Raw genomic sequence first — 13,926 nt, 5'->3', positions numbered from 1 at the left:
TCAAGCCCTGTGCAGACCACATATTATCACATATTTTAATTTTTTCCTAATCTCCTGGATTAGAAATCGCATCTTGTTTTAATCCACATTGATTTTTCTCAAGTTTTAGATAAATTCCACTCAGAAATCAATCCATTTGTAGAAGGTGGGCGTTTTTGCAACATCGAGCCGTCTGATCCTGGGATTCGTGCCTCTTTCATTTACCCAAGTCTCATACTATGCCCTTTGGTAATGATTTGTAGTGTTAAGTTCATTACATATGTGACCAGCCGTTTGTAGCTAGATATTTAATATTTTTATTGACCTAGCCAAGTGGGATGCTTTTTCATTATATTTTATTGCTGATTACAAGTATTCTAGAGCGCCTTTCTCTAGCAGGCACTCACGGGACGTTCTTGTTCAACATCACCGTATCGCCCCCTTGTACAGAAGCGGACACGGAGGCTCTTTCGGGTCACGTGTGTATTCTGGTTTATGCTGACAGGGAGACGCAGAGCTGAGTCTGCGCCATCCTCTCTGGAAATCCTCCCGCCTGGTTTCCAGAATCGCACACCTGGGTCTCTGTCCGTCCTTTCTCTTGCTGTGTCCTGCTGGCCCTTTTCCTCCACTCCCGACCCGGGGAATTCCTGGGCATCTGTTCACATCGAGCGCTTCTTGGCATGCAGAGCTTGATCCGCAAAGCTCTGTCTCCAGTGTGACTTTCATCACACCCCCGAAGTGGCCCAGCATGCCTTCCCCATAAAAACAGACACCCTCCCCAGCCTCTTTGCCTGCCGGCACCACTACCATCCCGTCCGTCCTTCAGACTGAGCACTTGGAACACTCTTCTCCCCAGTCCAGTTCTGTTGATTCTTCGGCTTAAATGATTCTGGGTGGATCTCTTCTGTTCCACTCTCCCTGTTCCTGTGCCTTGCTGTCTCACCAGGGCTCCGACCCAGAGCCGGGGAGCGTGGTAGCTGAGGCTGTGAGCTCGAAGCCACGATACCAGGGCATCACGCTGGCGGGGATACCAAAAGTTGTATGAACACGGGCAAGTCACTTAACCTCTGTTCGTTACTGTTCTCATCTGTAAAGTAGGACTCATAACAGCACCTGCCTCGAGGAGTCATCGCGAGAACTAAGTGGGTCAGAACGCAGGAGGTTCACACTAAGCGGGCCATACCTGTTGGCTCCGGTGAGCGTAGGTGTCGATACCCAGATGTCTCTGCGTCTGCATTTCCACTTCCTATGACATTCACATTCGATGAGGGGCGCACCCTACTCCAGTATGACCTCATCTTAACTAATTCCGCCTGTGATGAACCTTTTTCCACATAAGGCCACGTATTTGGAATGTGGTCTTGGGGTTTGGATTTGACTCCTGAATTTTTTTTTGGAGGGGGACTCACTTCAACCCATAACACCAGTTTAGAAGTCTTATCTTAAGAGCCTACTCCTCTCCCTTATAAGCAGCTTTCAACATAATTTTCTTTGAACAATCATTTTTATCAGGCCACTTAGTCGCCCAAGATAGGGCTGTAGCTGCTTCACCCCTATATCTAACTAGGGCCTGGCACCCACCCATCAGGTCACACAACAGCCCCACCTCAGAACCAAAGGGAGGGTCCAATTCCATTCCAGTCTGCATCTGAATTAAGAGAAGGCGATAACTCTACGTTTATCGTAGATTATATATATATGAATATATATATATGAAAACACATATTTACGTATTTTTTCTGTTTCCACTTCTATTTTAGTTCATGCTAATTCAATTTCCAGACCCAATAAAATGTTAAGATTGTCATTCAGAGGCTCATCTTGTTTCTACCACCATATACTTAGAACTTAGATTTCAATCTTCCTCTTATTTCTCGGAGTCTGTTATGGAAAGCGCCCGGGACAAAGCTCGGTTTCATTACACAGTCGGCTGTCACTTGGAGGTGGCAGGCACAGCTGATAAAAGTTTCATTGTGTTACGCTACCATTTGGCATCTTATTAGAAGAACCATCTGTCCTTTTAATTACTATTAACTCAGTTCAGATTGCAAGAGCAAAAAAAACCCTAAGATATATTTCTGACTAAGTGAAAAATCAAATACGCTTTTAAAATCTTCCTGGAAATAGTATTGTCCTTATTGAAGATCTAACAGCCCGGCTGCACAGGAAAAAAGCCAGAGAGCATAATGAAAGAATAATTAACATCAAAATCTTAAAATATGCTCATTTTCATGTAAGAATATATTATAGTCACTCCTAGAGGGGAAAAATACTGTTTTTATGTATTATACATGAGGAAGTTTCATGTTGAAACCTAAAAAGAGGTATTTCAGCTTGCTTTCTTTTTACCCAGACTTAAGAAGAGACATTTTGTATACAAGCAATGATAGACTGTTTCATCCGCCCACCTCCTGAACAAATATTTCCAGATAGCATAGCTAGGCACCACTATGAGTAATGCAGATGAAAAACTGAGCAGGACAAATCAAGTTTCTGTTGGAGGCGAGAAATGTTAAGCCAATCTTAAACACACACAAGGCAACCTCGCGTAGATGTGATAAAATCAGGCTCTGTGAGCATGCGTGACCATGGGTACTTTAATGTGGGCTGGCATCGCTGGGACCTGAGGCCAGAAAGATAAGAAGGAGCCAGCCAGGTAGAGAGATGGGCTTAGGGTCTTTCACATAGCGGGATTGAGAGGACAGCGTGGCTGGGGCGTAGTGGCAAAGGGAGAGAGGGGACGAGTGGCATTTGGAAATACAGTCAAAGCCTGAACCATCATAGGCCACCATCTTGTTCCGTCTAGTGGGATCCGGTCGACACTAAATGATCTACTTGATCTGCACTGAATGACCATGGCTTTGAGTGGGGGACAGGCCGAGAGGGGCAGGAGTAGAAACAGAATGAGACAAGCCAGGGACACACACACCCCCGCTGCCCAGGGTGTGTAGCGGAGACGGGGAAGTGGACCATTTTGGTTATATTTTAGAAGTAGGAACAGAAGGACCTTGCATTGGATGAGATATGAGGGGTGAGGAATGGTTAATTTGGAAAACTTCAGAATACCTGACAAATATGCGAGGGGATATTCTTATTCACATCACACGATGATGCTCACAGAGGAAGGCCTTGGGTTTCCATGAAGGTCCCAGTTGCCTGCAGGAAGGAAGTCTGAGGATGGTGTCTCTACGACCGTGCTCTGCCCACAGCCCCACACTGAGATTTAGGAAGCTATTCTGCAGGCCTTGTTCCGTCCCTGTGCACCCTGCTAGGACCCTGTGGTGTGATCCGTTTTGCTGGGGTGACATAGCTCCATGTGGCGGGAGTGTGATATGAAACTCAGCCGTGTTATTTCCACGCTGATGCTTTTCTTGCTACGTGAGGCTGCTTCACAGAAGTTAGCAAATACATGAACAATTAAATACTCTGTCCGTGTCCATGGGCTCTTCCCAGTCTGGCTCAGGCAGGCAGATGGCCTTGGCAGCTTTGCGCTCACGCCATCGACTGACGACTGACCGATCCCATCAGGACAACAGAACAACCCACGTTACGCTGGCTTCTCTAGCTATCCTGCTTGATGCGCGACTCCCTGTTAGATGACGTCCGTGCATTAAACTACGGTTCAACACTGGAACAGAGACGAGCCTCTTCACCATCTGTCTTCCATACGTGAACAAGCCAAAGTTTCAAGAGGCTGAATGTCTTGTTTGAGGTCACACAGCTGGAAAGTGACTTTGACAGGTTGGGAATTTGGAGCCACTGGATTCTAAAACCCGACTTTTTTCTCCCACTGTGAGAAATCTTTGCGGGTGGGTGAACTTGTTCTACTGGGTACCAAGGAAAAGATCTTTTAACTTGGTTCTTTATAAGAATGAGAAAAAAAAATGAGCTGCGTAGATTGAACAAGCAGATTAAAAAAGGATGCTTTACCATAGGAAGTTAATTCTTTATGTCGGAGTAATCTGCAAGGATATAGACAGGTTAGGTAATAAGACCGTTTTCCTCCCTGGGTGTTGGTGGTTACCTTCATCCAGGTGAGACGAGGTTTCCTGATTACACTCCAGCGCCCACCCCACCCCCGCGTCTCATTCCTTTTTGGATTCCCAGAGCCCAGGAGAGTGCTGGCCCAATGAATGGCATACCCTTCAGCGCTGGTTTTCCTAGAATCAGCTTCCACATGCTTTCTTCTGGAGGTCTCTGGTGCCTGCTTTCTGCCACGCAGATCTTCAGCTACACGTAACTGGGCAAATGGGTGGCTGGAGTTGAAAACTGCTGTTTTCATTTCTGCCTCTGATGCTATTGCATGGAAAACTTGAAAAGGAGACAGGAAGAGTGCAGCTGCAGGACTTATACCTTGAGTATTCCTATAATACTCCCAGTTGTGCAGATGTCCCATTTTCTTTGCTAGCTTTACATCTCCAGATGGAAATATCCCTCTAGTCCCTGTGCTGACCTGGCTGACCTGGTACCGAGCTGTGGGCTTGTTAGTGGCACTGACATACAAGCTCATGTTAATAACGTTGGAGAGCCACACCAGCGCTTACTCGCTACCCACGAACTCTTAGTTTACGCAAAGCTCTAACAGCTGTGGGATGTCTGGTTTCTGCCTCTTGGCATACTGAATACATCACCCTGTGAATGTGTGGATGGGAATATGAGTGGCAGAGAGAAGTAATAATTTTTGGTTTACCTGGTAGCAAAGGAAGGAGCAGATACACTGTTGAAAACAGAACTGGGGCTTAAACATCTGGGAACCATTTAGTACATGTTGAGAAGCCAAGAGAGCTTCTGAGACAGCCCTCTAATAACTGAGCAGTGTAGCTCAATACTTGATATCCGTAACAATGACCCCGGACCCAAAAATCTGTCACTATCATTCAGTTGACTGATTTGCAATATGTTTTACGTGACCCAAAGTATGCACTCTGATTTGAGAAACCTTTTCATCTAAAGTGCTAATAGTTTTCCAAGGGAAATAAAATCACCTATAAATTTTTGGCTTTTTGCACAGTTGTATGTTACCAGACAGTTGTGAGCAGTAAAGGGGTGTGTGTGTGTGAGACAGACAGAGTTCGTGTGTGTGCTGATTACTAATATCAACGTTTTGTATCTCGGTATTTGCTTACTTTAACAGGAGCGCATTCTTCAATCCCGTTTCAGAATGTGAATGAACCGTTTATTCTATACGATGCGAAGGCTCTGATGATGGAAGGCAGGAAATGGCACGTGGTGGCAAGTTAGGGAGCAGTTAAGATGATTTCTTATCACCATGGAGACAAGACATCTGGTGCTCTAAAGACTGTGTGCCCTTGTTGCCCCTGAAAATTCCAGGCATCTTGGGAGTTCAGACTGTGCTCCAGGACCCTGGGTCTTCAGGGCTCTCTCCTAGTCAAAGGCTTCTGTCCTTCATCTTTATTTTGTTTTAAAATGTTGATCAATTTTGAAATGGGTTTCGATGGGGAATGAGGGGCTAGACAGAGATGGTTTCAATGAGGTACAGTAATTGGGACAATTCCTTCTCCCTGTGAACATCTCCGGACTGTTTAAAACAAACAAAGTTCAAATTCTTCCGAAACAACAGGTCTTAAGGGTCTTATGTGGCATGCTAAGTGAGTAAAAAAAAAAAAAAAAAAAGTGAGATATTACAGGAGCAAGTAAGTGATCAAGTTAAATATGCCTAGAGAATAGAGCGCCCTCAGGAGTCGGCAGAGTAATGAATGCACACGGCTGCTCCTTCCGCGTGCATTCCCAGCCGTTCCGAGCAACAGTACACAGAATGCTTTCCACTCGCATTTCAGCACTGCTGATGGCCTGTCAATGCTAATGGAAATACTCAGTGTTAGAAAGGTGACAGGAATTACATACATTATCTTTCTGTTCCTCTTTTCTGTCTGCTGCTCAGTACTTTCAAGGAGCTGGTTATTAAAACATTATGTAAGTATGCAAAATATGTTGAAAGAAAGAATGTTTCAATAGGCACAGTATCTATTGGTAAGAAAAGCTGCTGTGTGATGACATATGACAAGTGGTAAAAGGTATTTTGAGTTGCTTTCTCTTTGTGGGAGGATAAAGCAAAAATATCTAGAATATATAGCTTGGCTTTTCTAGGTAGTCTAATATTTAGCATATTTATAATATATTTTAAAATAAGTAAAATAGTTTAAAAAGTGAATTTTCTATTCAAAGATTTTTGTACTATTTTTTGGTTAATTTGCATTCTTTTAAAAAGCTTATTCATGATTGCTATCTGTTTTGTGATTATTTTTTTCTTATCCGTGCCCTTTTGCATTGCTCTTACTTGCGTGAGAAATCATAAGCCATTTTTATTTTGTGTGAACAACTGGTCTATGAATCAAGTATAGTCTTTATAAAAAGAAAATAACCAGGGGCTGTAGGAATTGTGTTCATAACTTAAATATTTGAGACCCGAAATTATCAAAGGCAAGACACCTGGTAAATTCTGATTGAAATAAACAAAAGAAAGTTTCAAATGAACCTAAGAACAACAAACAATAAAAGAAGGTAAATTATTGGCATTCTAGTCTTTCCCAAAGAGACAAAATCACATTATCCCCCAGCTAGCATTGTTATCAGGCAGAGAAGTACTCTGTAAGAGAGTCTAACGGCGTCAGAGGGTGGGGTCCTGAGTCCCTCACAGTGTGGGTGCCACAGCTCACTTTGGGGTTTACGTCTTTGCCTGCATTTGGTTTATTATCAAATTATAATTGAACGGTACCAATTGTCTTCAGATATTTACATTTTCAAAGGAAAAATTACCTTTACCCTTCTTAGAGCAGCACTGGCATTTGATCTCTGACTGTGCCCGGCTCCGAACAGGTGGAGTGGTAAAGGCACGCGTCCCAGGAGGGAAAGTGATGACTGACGATCGGTGGAGTAGTGATTAAGAAACCGCAGAGTCCGAACACGGACGACAGGGGGAATTGATCCTAGTCTTAGAATCGAGCCTTAGGTGTTGGTTGTTATTATGAGGAGGGAAGACAGTCCTTCCTGGGAAGTTGGTGGGTATTTTACTGCTTTCTAACCTAACATTTGTGGGGTTCACGGAAACACTTGAAACGGAGGTGAAAGTTCATGCTCACGTGAGGTAGAAACTCACTAAAGAAAGTTAATCCTCCCTTGACTGTAGTCATCAAAGAAAATCTGCTAAATTAGCTGCACATCAATGATATACCAGTTCTGCTGCTCTAAAGATAAATACATGACCTAAAAACTTAATTCATGAGATTAGATTTTCCAAGCATATATTTATTATGTAGCGTATTTACTCAAAACTCCTCATTCAGGATAAATGAAAAATTAAAATATCTTGGACCCTTAAAGTAACCGACACCATTAGCCTTTGCCTAAGCTTCCTTCAGGTGGGAAAAAAGTAGTCAGCGTCTTTGTTTACGTGATTTGAGTTGCTTTTGTTCTATTTTAATTGGGCAATCATTTTCTTCCGTTGCAGGATCTAGATTTCTCATCACATCCACGGGAGCCTTGTATATTAAAGATGTACAGAATGAAGATGGATTGTATAACTACCGCTGTATCACGCGGCACAGATACACTGGGGAGACCAGGCAGAGTAACAGCGCTAGACTTTTTGTATCAGGTAAAAACCCCTCGAGACTGTGGTTACCATTTCTGTTATTCCTTCGTTAGTGTCCTGAGGGAAGTCAACCAAACTGCAGAATTCATGAGTCAAATAAAGAATTCTTTATTTCCCCCCCAATATTTCAGCAACCAAAGGTTTTTAAAAAAAAAAAAAAATCTTAATACTATACACCACACGTATAGATATTCCAAGGGAAGTCATTTCAGGTTATGTAAAATTCCATATTCCTATGACCCAGTATGGCTTCCGTTTTGAGGAGACCGCCTCCTTGCCCTGCATATTTGTGTCCTGTCCACCAGCACCGTGAGGCTTCTTGTGACACATAGCTCCAAGCGAGAAGAGCAGGGGCACAGGGACCATGCCTCTTGTTCCCCATATTATGTCTAACAATATCGGGGAAATCACCCACATCTAAAGTTAAAGGGATAGTCACTCCCTCCCACCTCCTTCCAGGATTATTCTCAAGTGAAGAAAACCTGAAGGCCGTTGACTCCGCTCTGCTGGAAATATGTCAGTTCTGTGCCTTTCTTTATAGCATTTGGACTTGAGAAAATATCCACCTTTTGCATAATCTTCACCACCGGCTTGTTACCGGCCCATCTGTCAAACAAGCAAGCAGTCAGCTCTCACGGCTAGATCTTCACGGAGCCAATTAGAATGTGAGATGTCCATCTCAGTCCTAGAAATCTAGTGCAAAATATTTGACCTTTGCCCTTGCAGCTTTAGAAGGTAAAACCGCTTCGTGACCTGAATATCTTTATCTTATTTGTAGTGATGCTTTGTGAGGGAGAAGGGATGGAAGGCTGTTGACCGTTGGTGTAATTAAAAACATTGCTGCCCAAACACCCACTTACTGTGCTTTTTTGCTCTATCTGGGTTCCTTTCCACATTCACATCCTTAAAATAGCCAGAGCCCACCCCTGTTTCCAGGGGCTTCGCAAACACAAGTCAGATTCAAGTGATTTCTTCTCTGCACACAAAAATAATTTTTCTTTACCTCTTCTTCTTCATGCCAATCGTTACTTTATCCCTTGTTTTTTAGCTCTGTGTTGTTGCTTCTGTTAAGGGCAGGAGCAATCAGTGCTGTAAAATTATATTCCATTAAAAAAAAAAAAGACTGGAGAAAACAAATGAGAAAGTGAATGGCATCTGTGATCTTTGTCCATGGTGGTTTTAATGACAGCACAGTGTTCGACTTGCTCAGGATATCCTAGAAAAGGTTTTGTGTGCATTGGGAACACCATAACAGTAGTGGGACAAGGAAGGGGAAGGATTGGGGGGTAGATCTGGGTACAAGACTAAATTGAATTTTAGCAAAAGAAGTAATAAACATTTCTCCATCCCAAAAAGTGAATTAGATGATGTTATTCTGAGAGCCCGTCTTTTTTTTTTTTTTTTTAAGATTTTATTTATTTATTTGTCAGAGAGAAAGAGAAGAGAGAGAGATCACAAGCAGGGGGAACAGCAGACAGAGGGAGAAGCAGCCTTCCCACCAAGAATGTGGTGACTTGATCCCAGGTGACTAATGTGGGACTTGATCCCAGGACCCTGAGATCATGGCCTGAGCCAAAGGCAGACACTTAACCAAACGAGCCACCCAGGCATCCCTGAGAGCCCATCTTTCTTGAAAAAGAAACCTGAATATAAAATCTGAAAAGAAGGAGAAAACCGGGGGCGGGGGGGGGACCCTGAAATGTGGACTTCTCTCTATTATAAATTATTAAGTACTGATTTTCAAATTTAACCCTTAGGGTTGGAGAGGCAAATTTACTTTTCTTAATTCCAAGTTTTTGTTGTTGCTGTTGTTGTTTTTATAGAATCCTTTACTGATGTTTTCAGCATTGACAGCAGGACCCATGAGTACTTGGTCACTGTGGAAATGAGTCACCCAGTGGGCATTTGTGGTGGGAAGTGAGGGGCCCCAGGGCACAGTCTCATGAAGGAACGTCTCACACTAAGACACTGAGTGTTTGGGGGTAGAGGTGTAGCGGTAGGGTCAACAGGGTCAAGTGTCATGGAAAGACTCTTGAGAAAGTCTCTGTATGTAGCACATAGCTATGAGACCTTTTTGTCACAGAAATGTTAATAACGTAGTTGAGGTAAGAAATTGTTAATGCTAGAAAATGAGACCATCAAAACTGAGTGAAGGTGACTATTCGAGAAAGCTAACCTCTGACAGAAAAAGAAGAATTAATTTTACTTTACATTTAAATGTATTTAAAAATGCACACATGGGGTTTGGGTCCTGTGGGGGCATTAGTGACAAGGTTTTTAATGCTCTTAAACTCCTCCTGAAACGAAAACAGACCTTATATAATGACAAAAGAAAAAGCATATGGGCAAGGCCTTCCAGGAGCACTTGGTGGAACTGGAACGTGGGTCAGTGTGGACAGAGAGCTGCCGCGGTGGGGGCGTGCAGGAATGGCCGCCATGTCACAGGAGCAGCGGGCGGTAAAGAGGAGCAACGCGCTGGGACTCCACATGGTCACAGAATTGCAAAATAGTTAACAGATTCTCCTCTCCAAAGCAGAGGATCAACCCTTGAGTGGACCCTGGGGAAATGTGTCCAGGACTATTCACCACCTTGGATAGACCTACCTGAGTTCAGAGTGGAAGATGGATGCAAATGGCCATGAGAGCAGTCAGTGATGACCACATCGCTCCTCAAAGATCTCACAAGTGTCCAGCACATACTCCTTTCAGAAGGACAGAGAGTCACCTGGACAGAACCGCTGGCTTTAGGAGCCAAGTTGAGCCAGAGTGACTCAGCATTACTAAGCGTGATGGAGGAGACTCAGGAGGCATGGGAGGCCCTGGAGGAATTCCATCCTATAAAATACTATAACGTAGAATGGGGCAGGGAGCGGGGTTAATTATGTCTATGATACTTTTATTTGGAACCAAGATTTTCAGTGTAAGAGAAAAGATAAAAATACAAAATTCCTTGAAATGCCTGATAGAAACTATCAGTACACACTTGCTATATTCTTATGAATGTGTCCCCAAGGACTTTACATTGAAAAGGCCCAGAAGCAATGGGTAACTGACAGCAGCAAGCAGCTCTAATACTAGATCCTAGTGTCCTTTAAGCACTCCCCCTAAAAGGGACCATGGCTCCTTGGAAGAATGGTGGATTATAGTGTCTGGGACAGGAAATGTATAAATGGGCCTGAAACATTAACGGGGTCTTGTCAAAATGATAGAGGGGACAACTTCTGAAGGGGCTCTCATTGGCTGAGAGTCTGATGAGTTGAATTTCGAAATAATGATTGCATTTGATGGATAACCATGAAACATTTGAAAAACTTTTGAGTTTGTTATGAATACATACACGTACATATAGATAGGTATATACTTCTATCCGTATATACTTTGATACACACACACAAATCTATTTAATAACAACCAAAGCAATAGTAAGAATCTCACTGGTCAACATAGAGGAAACTAGGGCACCAACTCTTGATTTTTGGATACTTGGTAGATTAAAGAGAACCACAATTCTCTTTATCTTTCCTGTGACTATTGTATTTCAAAATAACCAAATAATCTTTCCTGTGACTATTGTATTTCAAAATAACCAAATAATCCCAGTTTAGGAAGGAAAGTTCTTATTTGCAGAATAATTACGTCTACTGCGTGTGAACGAGCTATGACAATTAGAAAATCATTTCAACCCTTAATGAAATAACTCATTCAGACAAACTTTATCACCTGAAGTTGCTGATCAATTCAGCATCACCGAGTGTGGGAAAGCTTCGTGTCGTACGCGTGCGGAGAGAAAGGAAAGAGGTTGAATTTGATCTCATCAGCTCATGAGAACTAAATTCCAGTTTATGAGAAACATGGCCAGAGAAGCATGTTCAGTGACACCATCAAGAAAGAAATTCACACTGAGGGTTTCCTACAAAACAACTCACCTGGCTTCTTCAACAAGTCAAAGACATGAGAGAGGAAAGAAGGAGCGGCCTGCTTTGGACTAAAAGAGAATCGAGAGACATTAACTGTTAACCGTAGAACAAGGGTGATTTAATTAGCATCACTGTAAATAATAATAATAGTAATAATGACATGGTTTCAGCTCATCAGGGGAAAGTGACTCTGGAATAGGTACTAAATGGTACCAAGAGGTTATAATGACTCTTGTATGTTACTGACATTGTGGTTTTATAAGAAAACTTTTATTTTTATTCGAGAAACATACTAATGGTGTAGTGATAAGATGACATAGGTTCTATGATTTGACTCAATATGATAGCACCAAAGGCAAAGACTATAAAGAAATAGATGATAGAAAAATTTTTGATACCTCTTGTGTCTGGGTGATGAATATATGAGATGCATTATGTTATTTTTTCTACTCTTGTGTGAGTTTGCAAGTTTTTGTGATAAAAACTTATCTTTAGGGGCCCCTGGGTGGCTCAGTTGGTTAAGCATCCACCTTTGGCTCGGGCCATGATCGCAGAGTCCTGGGATCAGGTCCCATTTGGGCTCCCTGCTCAGTGGGGGTCTGCTCCTCTCTCTCTCTCTCTGCCCCTCCCCCCAGCTCATGCTCTTTCTCTCAAATAAATAAATAAAATCTTTAAAAAAACATATTTTTAAATGTAGATAAGCAGATTGAAGACGAGGAGATGAAAATTAAATATAGTGCTGTTTGGTTGTACTAATTTTATATGTGACCAAGTGTCCCCGGGGAGCTGTCTCAAGCATTGCTTAAATTGCGTACTTAAAACAGAAAAGAAATGTGCCACTCCTTTTTTGTAAAGTAGTTTTATTGAGGTGTAATTTACCATCCATAAACTTCACCCATGCTAAGTACCCAAGTCAGTGATTTTCGTAAACATAGAGAGTGGTGCAACCATCAGTGTCATCCAATTTTAGAACATTTCCACCCCCAGAAAACTCCTTGTGGCCCATTTGAAGTCAGTTCCAATTCCCATCTCCAGCCTCGGGCAACCACTAGTTTACTGTCTGTCTCTGCAGATGAGTGCTTTCTGGATATTTCCCATAAGTCGTATCTCACATGTGGCTTTGTATCAGGCTTCTTGCGTTTAGCTTCATCTTTTGTGGTTCATCCACGTTGTGAGATGTATCAGTAGCTCACTCGTTTCGGTTGAATAGTATTCTGTTCTATGTATATACACACATCTCATTTAGCCCTTCACTAACTGATGGACATTTGGGTTGTTTCCGCTTATTGGCTATTATGAAAAAGCCCGCCGGGAACCTCTGTGGACAGGTCTTTGAGTGAACACGGTTTCATTTGTCTGGGACAGGTACCTAGGAGTGGGACTTCGGGGTGCTGTGGTAAAGTGAAGTGAAGCATTTTGAGAAACTGCCAATCTGCCTTCCAAAGTGGCTGTCCCGTTTTACTTTCTTATCAACAGTGTATGGGGGCCAGTTTCTTCCCCCACTTCCTCATGAGTGTCTGTTCTTGTTGGTGTTTTTTTTTTTTTAAAGATTTTATTTATTTATTCGACAGAGATAGAGACAGCCAGCGAGAGAGGGAACACAAGCAGGGGGAGTGGGAGAGGAAGAAGCAGGCTCATAGCAGAGGAGCCTGATGTGGGGCTCGATCCCATAACGCCGGGATCACGCCCTAAGCCGAAGGCAGACGCTTAACCGTTGTGCCACCCAGGCGCCCCTTGTTGGTGTTTTTTATTATAACCCTCCTAGGGAGTGTGCAGTAGTATCTCATTGTAGTTTTAATTTGCATTTCCTTAGTGGCTAATGCCACGGGACATCTTTCCATGTGCTTATTAGGCATTTGGATATCTTCTTTGGTGATATATCTATTCAGATCTTTTGTCTATTTTTTTTAAAGATTTTATTTATTTACTTGACAGAGAGAGAGAGGGAACACAAGCAGGGGGAGTGGGAGAGAGACCAGTAGGCTTCCCGCTGAGCAGGGAGCCGGACGCGGCACTCGATCCCAGGACCCTGGGATCATGACCTGAGCCGAAGGCAGATGCTTAACGACTGAGCCACCCAGGCAGCCCCAGATCTTTTGTTTATGTTTTTAAAAGGCTATTTATTTTTTTGTCAGAGAGAGAGAGAGAGCACAGGCAGGGGGAGCAGCAGGAGCAGAGGGAGAAGCAGGCTCCCCACTGAGCAGGGAGCCTGATGCAGGACTCGAACCCAGGACCCTGAGATCATGACCTGAGCCGAAGGCAGACGCTTAACTGACTAAACCGCCCAGGCATCCTGTCTTTTGTCTGTTTTTTGATGTTTTTTTTTTTTCCTTACCATACAGATGTCAGGGTTCTTTATATGTTTTAGAGAGAAGTCCTTTATCAGAAATATTATTTACAAATATATTCTCCCAGTAG

At 42.9% G+C, this 13,926-nt stretch overlaps 1 protein-coding gene across 1 annotated transcript in view; it reads left to right on the top strand.

Annotated features, from left to right (window-relative positions):
- DSCAM (DS cell adhesion molecule) overlaps positions 1–13,926 on the top strand; it is a 597,611-nt gene that overhangs the window by 287,158 nt on the left and 296,527 nt on the right. The window contains 1 exon segment of the mRNA XM_048215087.2: positions 7,448–7,594. Within this exon segment, the coding sequence (XP_048071044.2) occupies positions 7,448–7,594 (147 nt within the window).

This window comes from Ursus arctos, unplaced genomic scaffold (assembly GCF_023065955.2).
Source record: "Ursus arctos isolate Adak ecotype North America unplaced genomic scaffold, UrsArc2.0 scaffold_4, whole genome shotgun sequence".
Lineage (NCBI taxonomy): Eukaryota > Metazoa > Chordata > Mammalia > Carnivora > Ursidae > Ursus > Ursus arctos.
The sequence above is the reverse complement of the archived record's forward strand: the minus strand, read 5'-3'. Positions and strand labels throughout refer to the sequence as shown.